Consider the following 15,525-nt stretch of genomic DNA (forward strand, 5'->3'; position numbering starts at 1 on the left):
TGTTATTGCACAGAATGATTATTTGATCACATCAGGAGACTGAGTTGGTCACTCCAGTAGCAAATGAGGAAGTTTAGAAGAAAATAGATTTGAATAATTGGGCATTGCATTGCAACAGGGTATTTCATTCATTTTGTCCCATCTTTGATCGACAGGGAGCAGGACACATGGTGCCAACAGACAAACCTCTGGCTGCATTTACGTTTTTCAGCCGTTTCCTTCATAACGAACCATACTGAGACTGACACAAGATGAACTGCACCAAGAAATCCACGGATTGAGGTGACGTTGCTGGACAAGTGTGCACCTAAATAAGAGTTTCAAGTTTGTTTTGAGGCAATACTTTGCAGGATTGAGAGTTGATGTTGGAGAGCTGTGAGCAATTCATGAAACATCACTTCCAAACTGAAAGGGTTATTGCCTCCTGACACACTCTTAAACCAAGTCTTTTCTGTGTTTGAGACCTATCTATAAATATTAAGTACTCCCTTTCATTATTGGCACGCTCCTAAGAATCACTCCTGAGGCCCAGCCTCTTTGTAGTTATTTGCATGTTACAGGTGACATTAGAAACACAAATGAAATTCTTCTATCTTTAAAATGATTCAGCAACTTTCTAGCAAAAAATAATTGTCCAACATAAGAAATGAAATGTTCTAAGGCTGAGCATTAGGGAGAGTGTGCAACTTTAAATTGTATGGTTTGCCATTTCTAACCTTTGCTGCTGTGCCACGTGTTATTTACTGTGATTGATTTCTCTTGTAAATCTGGGGCAATCAGATACATGGATTTTCTGAAGAAGGGTCTAGACCTGAAACATCAGCCTTCCTGCTCCTCTGATGCTGCTTGGCCTGCTGTGTTCACTCAGCTCTACACCTTGTTATCTCTCTTACCATGGGAAAGTGTCCTGCGTACAGCACCTAAACTGTCCACCCTTCGTGCTACTGTGCTGTTGTCTTCGACTTTCTTGTTCACAGCAAAGCACCTTGTTAGACAGATCTAGCAATCTGTGGGTGAGAACTGTTTTTGATGAGCAATTGATTGTACATGTGAGGTTGAGCCACAGTGATACCATTAAGCCATCTAAACAGCGCTTTGTTTTAAAGAATTCTCACAGGCAGAAAATGAAAATTGATGATCCAATCACTGAGTTGAGGCATGCAAACAAAAGTGAGATAGGACGTGGCGTATCACGAACAAACTTTAAAAATAGATTATTTTAAACAATGTTACTAACCATTATGGAGGTATTAAACAATATTCCACAGTCATAAAATTACTTGCTCAAAGCCAAATCAATTGTTCAGTATTAATTACTACTCTGATCACTCTTGAAAACCCCTGTTACACCTTGGAGTCAAGTTTAACTTGGAGTTTTCAACAGTGATGGGACTGGAAATTCTCACCAACTCAATTGATTTCATTGATCACTGGCTCAGGTTAGCAGATAGGACTTGGCCCATTATGTAATAAAAACCAAAAGAACTGCAGATGCTGTACATCAGGAACGAAAACAGAGTTGCTAGAAAGGTCTGGCAGCATCTGTGAGGGGAATAAACAGTTAACGTTTCAGGTCGGGTGACCCTCGGAACTGGGAAAGCATAACCTTTCCAGAAACGTTAACTCTGTTTTTTCATTCACAGATGCTGCCAGACCTGCTGAGCTTTTCCAGCAACTTTGTTTTGCTCTCGGTCCATTATGTGCCTCATGATAGAGCTGTCAATGGCGGACCACAACATCAGGATTTCTGCATTAATTTGCACTTGTGCTAAATCCCCAGGCTGTCAGTTTCAAAGTGGCAATGACGACAATGATTGCTAACAGTTCACCACCCAAAAATCCCACTCAGTTTCTGGACCATTAGCTTTCTACCTTCTCCCTGCTATTGTAAAGGGCTTTTGGTGGAAAGTCTCTTTTAACCCGAATAACTATCAAGTTATTTCGAATGAATATTCTTTTGCAAGCAGGTTCGATAATAACTTTAAAACAAACTGGGATAGATGTTTGATAATTCAAATCGATGCAGAGTTTTGAGAAGAGTGGGGGAATGGGACTTAGTGAATTCAAAGAACCAACATGAGTTTGAAGGGCTGAATAGCTCTGTGTATGGAAAAAAAAATCGCTCCTCCATTAATAGGATCCTAAGGCTCCACACACATCTGCCAGCTTGCTGATTAATGAAGATAGAAAGGTGAAGCCAGCACTGTCTTCACTGAAGACTTTCCTCCAAAATTTGCTCTTAGACTTGAATTACTCTTTGCTGTAATAAATGTTGCCAATTTGGCCTGGTCCCTTCTGTATTCAGGCTAATTATGTACAAAGAACAACCCAGGATAAATGTTCAAACATTCAGCTATTGAGAACAGTCAGGCTTCCCTGCAAAGGCTAGTCAGGTTTCAGGTTGGTGAGCAGGAAAAGTAACCAAAGTAGACAGTGTAAGGTTCAAGGAAGTTGAATATATTTCTGGATTGCGCAATGGTAGAGAGATTGGTTGATTTTAGGCAACGAATAAAGAGGGAACAAATTTGTTCAATGTTAGCTTTAATTGTTGTTGTGAATTGAGCACAGAGTAGGGATCAAGCTATTTCTGGTGGTTGGCCCGGGGGTTGGTTAACATTGTATCTGTAGACATGCCCTGTTAAAATAAGGTGGCTTTGTCTTTTCTCTGGGTGAAGTCTGGCCACAATGTTTGATTTACTGTACATTTTTGATATGTTAGTGTTGATAAAATTAAACTTGCAGAAATTTTAATGGAATGTTTTTGAGAACTTTTGTTGGTTTCTTGCTGAGTTCTTTCCTCATTTCTGAAAGTTGTCTCATGGACTTCTGTTGGATTGGCACATGCTTATGGGCAAACTACTGAGTAGTTTGTAGTTGCCTTCTGCAGAAAGACCAACCAGTAGACTCCCCCACTGTTACTGCCTGCCTTCAGGCATTGGAAGGATTTACAGGCTGATTATCAACTTGCGCAGTCATGCTGTGACTACAGCTTACTAAGTCACCAAGTCCTGGCATGGTACTCAAACCTGGCATTACAGACAGACAAAGATACTCCCACTACACCAAGATTTCCACTGGTTTCTTACTACCCAGACTCAATCTGTCAGCTGTGCTTTGCTGGTTACTTAAAGTAACAGATTGAAACGTGATTACAAATTTGAGGCTGATTCCCTAATGCAGCGCTAAGAATGCTCTACTTTTGGAAGTATTGGTTATGAGATATTAAACTGAAGACCTGTCAGTGCTTCCAAACAAATGTAAAGACTTCTACTCCAGACCTGCGATGTGGTTGACTCTGAATTATCCTCTGAAGTGGCTGAGTAAACTACTCTGCTGTATCAAATATTTGGTGAGAAATGAAACAGAACTGGACAAACCAACCAGGCATCAACTAAGGCACAGGAAATAACAAGGGCAAACACAGTGCTGTCAACTCTGCAAAACTCTCTTTACAAATATCTGGGAGCTAGTGCCAAAATTTGGGACAGCTGTCTCAGTCTAGTCAAGCAAGAGCCTGACACACAGTCATACTGATGGAATCATACCTTACAAACAATGTCCCAGATGACGACACCACCATCTTTGGGTATGACCTGTTCTATACACACACACACACACACACACACACACACACACACACACACACACACACACACACACACACACACACACACACACACACACACGCGCGCCAGCAGGACAAACCCAGCAGAGGTAGTGGCGCATTGGTATACAGGTAGGAAGCAGTGGCATTGGCTATCCTCAACATTGATCAAGGAGCCCCTGAACTGTCAAAGCATCAGGTCAAGCATGGACGAGTACAGTTGTTGCATACATACCTTGCTTTTGGCCGTTGAGCTAGCATTTTGGGTTGGAGAATGTACTCTGGGTGAGGAATTTCAATGTCCACCACCAAAAGTGTCTTGGCAGCAGTATTACTGATCAAGTCCTAAAGAACATCGCTGCTAGATTGGGTCTATACCAGATGAGGAGGGAATCAACGACAGAAAAAAAAATTAAAATAAAGAACTGTGAATTTTGGAATCTGAAACAAAAACAGAAATCCTTTCTAAATGAGGTTACTGGACTTAATGCACTACTCCCTCTCCAAAGATGTTGCCAGACCTGCTGAGTTTCTCCAGTAATTTGTTTTTATTACAGGGAAGCCTTGATCTTAATCTGTCCAATGACACATCTGTTAGAATAAAGGGGCACCAGTAATACTGAGGTGAGGAGGACTTTCTTCTGAGGATCAAGAGACTTTGGAACTCCTTGCAACAGAGCTTTGGGGACAGTGACCTTTTGTATATTTAAGGCTCTGACAGACAGATTTTTGAATCTGGGGAATCAGGGCTATTGAGAAAATGCAGGAAAGCGGATATGAGAATGTCAGATCAGCCATGATCCTACTGAATGGCTGACCAGTCTACCCCCCCCATTCCTATTTCAATGGCCTTGTGGACAGTATCAGTAAGGCGAACTGTGTGGTGGTCATTAGGGAGACAAAACATCATCTTAATCTAAATGTGTCACCATGCTGTGTGGCTTTATCAATGTGATAAATGGGATTGACTTCAAACAGATTATTAGATTAGACTAGATTCTGTACAGTATGGAAACAGGCCCTTCAGCCCAACAAGTCCACACTGCCCCTTGGAGCATCTAACAACTCAAGTCCAGACATCCATAAGGTGCTGTGGGTCTTCAGCAAAATAATAGCCCAACACAATCTGTAACCTCGTGGCTTGGCATACCCCCTCTATCAAGTCTACCTTGTTCAATTAAAAAAAAACACAGCAGTGTATGCCAAGAGCAGCATCAGACATACCCAAAAAATTGAGATGCCAGTCTCCAAAGCAGGACAGCTTGTGTGCAAAACAGCATGAGCAGCACATGATGCACTGCTAGCGCCTCACCGCTCCCTGTCCACATAACTCCCTCCCAACACCACAACCTCAATATCCTTACTACTCCAGTTAGACCCTCTTATTGCTATGCTTTAAGTGGAAAACGCCTTAACTAAGCCTGGATTTTCCTCACGAAATCTGAAATATCTTCTGACAAGAATTTCCCACCCTGCCCCCAAAGTAAATAGCTCTCCAAACTTTCGCTCACGGAGTGTAGATAATCTTGTGTGACTTTGCATCCAATGTTGTTCGATTATGGGAAAGATGTGACTATTCTTGGAGAGGGTGCGGAGGGGAGTGACTGGGATGTGTCCTGGAATGGTGTGGAGAGACCAGACATTTAATAAAGGGTCGGAATTTTCTGATGAACGGTCTAGGCCCGAAACATCAGCTTTTGTGCTCCTCTGATGCTGCTTGGCCTGCTGTGTTCCTCCAGCCCCACACCTTGTTATCTCTGGTCAAAATATGAACTCTGTTTCTCTACACAGAGGCTGTCTAGCATTCTCAGACAATAGACAGGGCTGGTGGTGTTGCCCTCAGGACGGGGGAAGCTGAGATTGTACATAATTGTGAAAGCCACAGGCAGGGACATACAAATGGACTCACTCACCCAGAGGGCAATTGCAATAGGTCAAACGGCCAGGGACTCAGCGTGCTGACGTAGTGACGAAGCCAGGTGTGACGCCCAAGGTCGCGCGGACGTCAGCGAAATGACGTTCTGACGTCGGGGGCGCGTCGACGCACGATCTGCGTGATGACGTAAGGGCCGGCCGGCGGGACCTGGCGGAGGCTGAGGTGAAGCCCGCTCCTGGTCTGAGGAGGATCCGCGACAAAATGAAGATCTGGACCTCGGAGCATGTCTTCAAGTGAGTGACCGCCTCACGGGCCGCGACCTGATTTCCAGCCGGCCCCGGGTGGGTGGGGCCGCGCCCGACTGCTGTCCCATCATGTGGTTCCTAAGGAGAGAAAGGGAGCGGCCTGGGGCTGGCCCACCGCCACCCTCGGCCATGCGGATTCTGGTTGCGGTCAAGGTGACCGCGCCGAGCATACTCCCCTCTCTCCCTTTGCCTGACATCTCCTTCCCCTGCCCCTCCATCCCTGACATCTCCCTTCCATCAGACGGTTTCCTCCTTCCCTTCCTGATATCTAACCCCCATTTCCGACCTCTCCCTAAGTCCCTGTCTAAACGCCGACCTCCCCACTCTCTGTTTATGTCTCTTTCCCCTCCTGACCTTGGATTCACAGTGGAGTCAGGCTTGCACTGTGCCCAACCTGTGACCCATCTGCCTTCCTGACTGCGGGGATTTGTGGACTACCCTGGAAATGGGCACACTCCAGCCTAACTTCCATCACCTCTGGTAGTTCTAACAGCTAGCTCATGTTTTCACTTCTCTCACTTGTCACATGCCTGGAGATGCATTATTTCTGAAAACAACATGGTGCATAGAGAAGACATGACTGAATTACCTTAATAGATAATTTGTTTTCCCTTTGGTCACAGATAACATTAGAGGGAGACAAACGCAAAGTCACTGTTCCTTTATTGTGATGTAAGCATTATGCAAGACCAGCATTTATTGCCCAACTCTAAATGCCCTTGAGAAACTGGTCAGCTGTCATCTTCAACCAGTTGCTGTATATGCACCCACAGTGTTGTTAGGGAGCGAGTTCTAGGATTTTGACCCAGTGACACAGAAGGAACAACAGTACATTTGGAGATAGTGGGAATTGCTGATGCTGGAGAATCTGAGATAACAAGATGTAGAGTTGGATGAACACAGTCGGTCCAGACCTGAAACGTCAGCTTTCCTGCTCCTCTGATGCTCCTTGGCCTGTTGTGTTTTTGAAGAGTTGTCCAGACCCTCCCCCTCTCTCCTATTTATTTCATAACCCTCTTCCCCTTTCCCATTTCTGAAGAAGGGTCTAGGCCCAAAACATCAGCCTTCCTGCTCCTCTGATACTGCTTGACCTGCTGTGCGCATTCAGCTCTATACCTTGTTATCTCAGTACATTTGGAGGCTGATCAGTAGTTTGGAGAGGAGAGGAACTTGTAGGTGGTGGTGTTCCAACTTATCTGCTGCCCTTGTCCTCTTTGGTAGCAGTCACAAGTTTGGAGATAATGGGAACTGCAGATGCTGGAGAATCCAAGACAACAAAATGTGAGGCTGGATGAACACAGCAGGCCAAGCAGCATCTCAGGAGCACAAAAGCTGACGTTTCGGGCCTAGACCCTTCATCAGAAAGGGGGATGGGGTGAGGGTTCTGGAATAAATAGGGAGAGGGGGGAGGCGGACCGAAGATGGAGAGAAAAGAAGATAGGTGGAGAGAGTATAGGTGGGGAGGTAGGGAGGGGATAGGTCAGCCCAGGGAAGACGGACAGGTCAAGGAGGTGGGATGAGGTTAGTAGGTAGATGGGGGTGCGGCTTGGGGTGGGAGGAAGGGATGGGTGAGAGGAAGAACAGGTTAGGGAGGGGGATCCTCTTTGGGCGGTTGTGTCTCAGTCTCCATCTCAGGCAACCAGCTTGTAACTGATGTCCATTTCAAGCCCACCGACTCCCACAGCTACCTAGAGTACACCTCCTCTCACCCACCCTCCTGCAAAAATTCCATCCCCTATTCCCAATTCCTCCGCCTCCGCTGCATCTGCTCCCACGATAAGACATTCCACTCCTGCACATCCCAGATGTCCAAGTTCTTCCAGGACCGCAACTTTCCCCCCACAGTGATCGAGAACACCCTCGACCGCGTCTCCCGTATTTCCCGCAACATGTCCCTCACAGCCCGCCCCCGCCACAACCGCCCAAAGAGGATCCCCCTCGTTCTCACACACCACCCCACCAACCTCCGGATACAACGCATCATCCTCCGACACTTCCGCCATCTACAATCCGACCCCACCACCCAAGACATTTTTCCATCCCCACCCCTGTCTGCTTTCCGGAGAGACCACTCTCTCCGTGACTCCCTTGTTCGCTCCACACTGCCCTCCAACCCCACCACACCCGGCACCTTCCCCTGCAACCGCAGGAAATGCTACACTTGCCCCCACACCTCCCCCCTCACCCCCATCCCAGGCCCCAAGATGACATTCCACATTAAGCAGAGGTTCACCTGCACATCTGCCAACGTGGTATACTGCATCCACTGTACCCGGTGTGGCTTCCTCTACATTGGGGAAACCAAGCGGAGGCTTGGAGACCGCTTTGCAGAACAGCTCCGCTCAGTTCGCAACAAACTACTGCACCTCCCAGTCGCAAACCATTTCCACTCCCCCTCCCATTCTTTAGATGACATGTCCATCATGGGCCTCCTGCAGTGCCACAATGATGCCACCCGAAGGTTGCAGGAACAGCAACTCATATTCCGCCTGGGAACCCTGCAGCCTAATGGTATCAATGTGGACTTCACCAGTTTCAAAATCTCCCCTTCCCCAACTGCATCCCCAAACCAGCCCAGTTCGTCCCCTCCCCCGACTGCACCACACAACCAGCCCAGCTCTTCCCCTCCACCCACTGCATCCCAAAACCAGTCCAACCTGTCTCTGCCTCCCTAATCTGTTCTTCCTCTCACCCATCCCTTCCTCCCACCCCAAGCCGCACACCCATCTACCTACTAGCCTCAGCCCACCTCCTTGACCTGTCCGTCTTCCCTGGACTGACCTATCCCCTCCCTACCTCCCCACCTATACTCTCTCCACTGTCTTCTTTTCTCTCCATCTTCGGTCCGCCTCCCCCTCTCTCCCTATTTATTCCAGAACCCTCCCCCCATCCCCCTCTCTGATGAAGGGTCTAGGCCCGAAACATCAGCTTTTGTGCTCCTGAGATGCTGCTTGGCCTGTTGTGTTCATCCAGCCTCACATTTTGTTGTCACAAGTTTGGAAGTGCTTTTGAACAAGTTTTGATGAATTGAGGCAATTATTTTGTGAATGGTGTGCACAGCTACTACTATGCCTCTGTGATTAAGGGCGTGAATGGCAAATGTGACAGATGGATCGCTGAGCAAGCAGGCTGCTTTGTCCTGGATAATTTCGAACATTTTGAGTTAGAGCTGCACCTATCCAGGCAACTGGGGAGTATTCCATCACATTCCTCACTTGTGCCTCGTCAATGGTAGACATGGTTTTGGGAGTTGGTTAAATAAACAGATATTGCTCGCCAAAGATTTTGGCTGCAAGGAGAGAACTATTTTGCATGGAGATACTAGCCACTGAAAATTTGCTGATGTTCTCATTCAGCCAACACATGGTTAGCATTCAGGAAACCCTGTGCCTATGAATCATACTCCAGCAAGGTTCTATACCAGGGGAGGAAAATTTGACAGATCAAATACTTTTTTAAAAAAGGAAATAATTTTCAGTTTGAAGCAGTCTTAACAACTCACTTGATAAACCCGAGCACAGTGTGCTTTAACTGTATTTCACAGTCAGTGAAGGTCTTAATGCATCTCCACAATAAGTTAGAGTTTGGTGTTGTTGTCGCAACAAACCCAGCTACTTTGTGTACAAATGGCAGAGTTTGGAGTTGTAATTTGATCTTCTAATTTATTGACTCCAGTGGTGTGTGTGGCAGTTTGTGTAAAAACCAGTGGATCTGATACTGTTAGAATAAATGAGACAATGTACAATACTATAATAAAAGTAATATCCATTCAGTGGACTATTCTGTCATTTTGTAGGATGATTTTAAACCAACAGTTTTAAGTCTGTGAAGCAGCTTTGTGTAAAAGTCTTCAGTTCACTTTGGGTTAATTGTCATATGTGAGGTTTGTTCCTGATCACAAGTTTGTAAATTTCTAGTTTTTACAATGCAAGAATAAAAGGCTTTCTACATGTTTTTACTTAATTAACATCTCCCTTCAACGCATTATCTTTAAAATACGCTATAACCTTGGATGAAACACGTGTCGTTTAAGTCCCCAGCATGTTGATAATGGGGAATTCAGTAATGGCAAGATCGGAGCTTGGTTAGGCAGCACCTGGAGTATTATGTGGAATTTTGGTCTCCTTATCTCAGAAAATAGTATTCCCATACAGGGGGTGCAATGAAAGTTCATCAGAGGTAACAGGACTGTCCTATGAAGAGAGATTGAATAAAACCAGCCTGTATTCTCTAGAGTTTTAAAGAATGAGAGGTAATCACATTGACACTTGAATGATAAGGGTAAACATTGGGTTCTCTGTGGTTGGAGATGATCAATGCCTGTCACTTGTAAAGTGGGTGTTACTTGCCATCTGTCCAGGGTTTATAGAATGCCAGCCCTGACTGTCTTTGCTATATATGTAGCAAATGGTGCTCAACATTGTGCGATCACCAGGAAATATCCCCAGTTCTGCCCTACAGATGGATGGTGGGTCATTATTGGGACTGGAACAGTATCCTGAGAAACTGTGGATTCTTGTGGTCCAGTTGTGGCATCCCTCCCTCTGAGCTGGGAGGCCTGTGGTTCAAATCCAACCTGCTTTAGAGATGTGTAATAATATCTCTGAACATGTTGATTAGCCAATACATCTACTCTGAAGACCTCCTGCACTAATTTCTTGAAACTGGAATGACTGGCGTCCAACAACTACCGTTGGATTGTTCTGCTACCTGGACATACCGAGGGAATTTTCAATATTGCTGGGTAGCTGTCAGTGCTGTGGCTATACTGGAACACCTAGACAAAAGGCATCAGTAGTCCTGGGACTTATGCCATCAGTACTATTGCTGAATGAACTCTGAGTCCTTTGTTTTTATAGTATCTAATGTCTTCAACTGTTCATTGATATCATATGGAGTGATTTGAAATGGCTGAAGACTGGCACTTTTGTTACTGAGGATCTCAGGAAGAGGTCAAGTTGGATCATCTACTTGACAATTTTGGCTGGTGGATGCAAATAGTTCAGCTTTTTCTTTTGTACTGACGTGCTGGGCTCCAGCTAAGCCTCCATTTTTCTCTCAGATAGTGCCTAGTTAGCATTTAGTGCTACAAGAATACTTTTCTGAAGTGGATTTCCAGTGGATTTTTCAGTGATGCCAAAAGTATTTAAAAATGAAAGCCCACTTTCAGAAACCCAGGATTAAGAAGGACAGGAAAAAAAAATCCATATTTGTACCTTGCCATATCCTAGCTAGGAGCCTTAGCCAGCAATACCAAATCAAATATTATAAGATCTTTGAGATGATTGCAGCATATGTCAAAGACAGTGGGCCACTTGCCAGGAATTCATGGTCAGCAGTGAAGCAACAATGCTCACCACTAACCTCAAAGTGTTCTTCACAAAGGTCTTACAATTTTGTGGCATGGATTTCCTCTTTTCTGACTTGAGTTTGACTCTAATGCAAAGTGAAAGGGCATCTCCAGGGGTCCAGCAGAAGCAATGTCATCAAACAATTTAAACAATGAAGCATATTGTAGTATTTTTTTCAGATAGCAAACCTGCAAATAAAATGCATTGGGACATACGCATGTGAGAACAGTAGAAGCAGCTTTATCATTAGCTTTTGAAAAATGTGCGTTTGTAAATTTACATTTTACAAGCGTACTGTTTCTCGATACAGTAATTATGCACATTATGTATGCAGTTAAAAATCAAATTACACCACAAAATGCTGTACCTTTCTGATTTGCTTTTACAGTGAACTACTAATATATAAAAATGAAGTGCTCTTCAGTTCAGTGAGATCGCAAACAATTGATTACTGCCTGGGGGACTTAAATTCTGCACCTTAAAAAATGTAGAATTGCTGACTGCTCATAGATTTCCATGCTAATCTATGCAAATTCCAAAAGTTATTGAGTGGTGGTGAACTTTGACAATTTCTTTGTCATTATCACCCGCCAGATCTGACTGGTGTTTGATCAACTTCTGTTAAATAAAAATAACTTATTTAATTCTTGTGTGGTTATGCTAATTGTAAGTGGATTGATAGAGTATTAAGGAATCAGATCTATCAAATCTAAATGAGGGTTTTTGTGCGTCTAGACTGATTCAAGTTCTAGTTTTAGACCCTTGCATTTCTTAATATTTTTATATAGTGCCTAATTCCCTCTGAGAATATTTGTGAGTTCTGCTTGAGTAACTTTTTTGCAGAATAAGAAAGTTACACAGCTTCGCTGGAATTTAGGATAAGCAACAAATGTTGGCAGGGTCAGGACTGATTTTTTTACAAGCTAAAATTTAATGAAATTGGAGTTCTAACCTGGAAAACTAACATTTCTCCCTCCTCACCTATTCCCTGACCTCTTGAGTTTTTTCATAATTTTCTGTCTTTGTTTCTAACCTTTAATGGTAATGAATTTGAGTCACAATCGGACAAACTGTCTGACCAGTGGGAAAGGTCCACCATTTATGTTATCACTATTCAAAAGTTGAGACTGTTCTTTAAATTTCACAATTCAAGTGAAAACATCCTTGAATGACTGACTGATTATTCTTTTTGCACATTTTTATTGCTTTTAAAAGAACATAGAACATAGAACAGTACAGCACAGAACAGGCCCTTCAGCCCACAATGTTGTGCCGACCATTGATCCTCATGTATGCACCCTCAAATTTCTGTGACCATATACATGTCCAGCAGTCTCTTAAATGACCCCAATGACCTTGCTTCCACAACTGCTGCTGGCAACGCATTCCATGCTCTCACAACTCTCTGCGTAAAGAACCTGCCTCTGACATCCCCTCTATACTTTCCACCAACCAGCTTAAAACTATGACCCCTCGTGCTAGCCATTTCTGCCCTGGGAAATAGTCTCTGGCTATCTATCTATGCCTCTCATTATCTTGTATACCTCAATTAGGTCCCCTCTCCTCCTCCTTTTCTCCAATGAAAAGAGACTGAGCTCAGTCAACCTCTCTTCATAAGATAAGCCTTCCAGTCCAGGCAGCATCCTGGAAAACCTCCTCTGAACCCTCTCCAAAGCATCCACATCTTTCCTATAATAGGGCACCCAGAACTGGACGCAGTATTCCAAGTGCGGTCTAACCAAAGTTTTATAGAGCTGCAACAAGATCTCACAACTCTTAAACTCAATCCCCCTGTTAATGAAAGCCAAAACACCATATGCTTTCTTAACAACCCTGTCCACTTGGGTGGCCATTTTAAGGGATCTATGTATCTGCACACCAAGATCCCTCTGTTCCTCCACGCTGCCAAGAATCCTATCCTTAATCCTGTACTCAGCTTTCAAATTCGACCTTCCAAAATGCATCACCTCGCATTTATCCAGGTTGAACTCCATCTGCCACCTCTCAGCCCATCTCTGCATCCTGTCAATGTCCCGCTGCAGCCTACAACAGCCCTCTACACTGTCAACGACACCTCCGACCTTTGTGTCGTGTGCAAACTTGCTGACCCATCCTTCAATCCCCTCATCCAAGTCATTAATAAAAATTACAAACAGTAGAGGCCCAAGGACAGAGCCCTGTGGAACCCCACTCACCACTGACTTCCAGGCAGAATATTCCAGGCAGAAAAGTGTCCTTATGACCTCAGTTACAAACTTAGATGATACTCCAACTAAACTTAATTGTCACATCCTAAAAATTCGACATTAATGTTGTATTCTACATCTTTAAGTGTAAAACCAAGGATTCTACTTTTTTTGTGGGTCATTTACATGTAGCAATTCTTAGTGCTTATATATTTGCACCCTAAGGTTCCTCGAAATTATTATAAATCTTTACAATCAATGTATTCTTCATTGACTTAAAATAATTTTGGATTGTTACTGAATGTGTTTCCATTTTTAAAAATTGAACTATATTCATTACCTAACTGCTGTACCCTTTAGCTATCTTTCATGATCTTTGTTAGTTTGCAGTTCGTAACTCCAGGTCATTTATATAGGGAGTTATTAAGAGCAGCCCCACATCACCCACCATATCCAAGTGTCCTCTGTTTCTATTTCCTTCAAGAAACAGCTCCCTACATTTTTTTTTAAAAGGCTGTGGAAACCAATTTTACTGCATTCTCCTGTGAATTTCCTAGGCTTTTCTTTACTACTACAAGGGATTCTAGAATCTTTGTCAGGCTCAGTTTGCTTTTAAGAGATCCAGGTAGATGGCCCCTGGTTGCAGGAACAGCAACTCATATTCCGCTTGGGAACCCTGCAGCCCAATGGTATCAATGTGGACTTCACCAGCTTCAAAATCTCCCCTTCCCCCACCGCATCCCAAAACCAGCCCAGTTCGTCCCCTCCCCCCACTGTATCACACAACCAGCCCAACTCGTCCCCTCCCCCCACTGCATCCCAAAACCAGCCCAGCCTGCCTCTGCCTCCCTAACCTGTTCTTCCTCTCACCCATCCCTTCCTCCCACCTCAAGCTGCACCTCCATTTCCTACCTACTAACCTCATCCCACCTCCTTGATCTGTCCGTTTTCCCTGGACTGACCTATCCCCTCCCTACCTCCCCACCTATACTCTCTCCACCTATCTTCTTTTCTCTCCATCTTGGGTCCGCCTCCCCCTCTCTCCCTATTTATTCCAGAACCCTCACCCCATCCCCCTCTCTGATGAAGGGTCTAGGCCCAAAACGTCAGCTTTTGTGCTCCTGAGATGTGCTTGGCCTGCTGTGTTCATCCAGCTCCACACATTGTTATCTTAGATGGCCCCTGGTTGGCCTGTTTCTCTGATCTGTTTGTAATTTTATTTCAAGACTGTATACACCAACATCTTATTTTGAAGTAAGATTTTGTTTTACTTTTAAAGAAGTGTCATATTTGCCTCCTTCCATTTCTTTGCCATAGTTTTCTGTCCTGAAGGAGTTGAAATTAATCAGTGGGATTCTGTTTGGCCCTGACTTCCCTCAACCTGCTAGGATATGGTCCCATTGTGTTTTTTTTGCCCAGTTTATCTTGGAAGCATTTGTAAAGTCTGCCACCTAGGGTCGTAGAGTCATACAGCACGGAAATAGAATCTTTGGCCCAACTCAAATTTATTGAAAATTATCAATGTTTACGCCTTAGTAATTGGTATCTCAGAATTTTCCTAAATTACTTGTTTAGTATTTCTGCCATTTCTTCACTTTATTTTGTTTCATTCAGCGTGTATCTTTTTAAGTATTTGCTAATATACATAGAAAAATCCTTTCTTTTACAGTTTTTTGAGATATCCTCTTAACATTTTCATAGTTCCTTAAATTTCTGACAGCTTTTGTTGTCTGTCCTTATTAGTTTTCATGTTTTAAATTGTAAATTCAGGACATACATTTGTATAAGTAAGTTACAGGCTTATTTTAAGAATGGTAATTAGTTAGTGTTGGTACGGTACTTGTCTACAGATTCTTATTGGGCATGATAATTTGAAACTTTCTGACCTCTTAATCTCTGGAAATACAATACTGTAGATTCTAGAAGCAATGTTGCAATTGGCATGCTGGACAGTGGAACTGGTAGAATCTTCTGAACGTGTAAAATTGTATTTTTAAATATCTAAATTTTGAATCATGATTCATTTAGGAATTAACAAACCACGGATAATGTCTTTAAATGAGACACTAATGCTTGAACAAGTAAGTTCGCAACAGAGTTGAAGTTTCTAAACTGTTAGAATTATCCTACTTCGTTGTTTTCAAGGCAAAATTCACCTATACACTTATGCAGTCTGTAATTTTTCTTTTCCAGTGTTTTGTTG

General features: G+C 43.7%; 2 protein-coding genes across 2 annotated transcripts in view; both read left to right on the top strand.

Annotated features, from left to right (window-relative positions):
* ctsa (cathepsin A) overlaps nucleotides 1–2,751 on the top strand; it is a 56,622-nt gene extending 53,871 nt beyond the window's left edge. The window contains exon 15 of the mRNA XM_048549721.2: nucleotides 156–2,751. Coding sequence (XP_048405678.1) covers nucleotides 156–239 — 84 coding nt within the window. The 3' untranslated portion in view covers nucleotides 240–2,751. The remainder of the gene's footprint in view (nucleotides 1–155) is intronic.
* A 2,888-nt stretch (nucleotides 2,752–5,639) lies between these two features.
* The window catches only part of LOC125461318 (PRELI domain containing protein 3B-like), a 28,599-nt gene continuing 18,713 nt past the window's right edge, over nucleotides 5,640–15,525 (top strand). The window contains exon 1 of the mRNA XM_059652884.1: nucleotides 5,640–5,773. Within this exon, the coding sequence (XP_059508867.1) occupies nucleotides 5,742–5,773 (32 nt within the window). The 5' untranslated portion in view covers nucleotides 5,640–5,741. The remainder of the gene's footprint in view (nucleotides 5,774–15,525) is intronic.

This window comes from Stegostoma tigrinum, chromosome 19, assembly GCF_030684315.1.
Source record: "Stegostoma tigrinum isolate sSteTig4 chromosome 19, sSteTig4.hap1, whole genome shotgun sequence".
Classification (NCBI taxonomy): domain Eukaryota; kingdom Metazoa; phylum Chordata; class Chondrichthyes; order Orectolobiformes; family Stegostomatidae; genus Stegostoma; species Stegostoma tigrinum.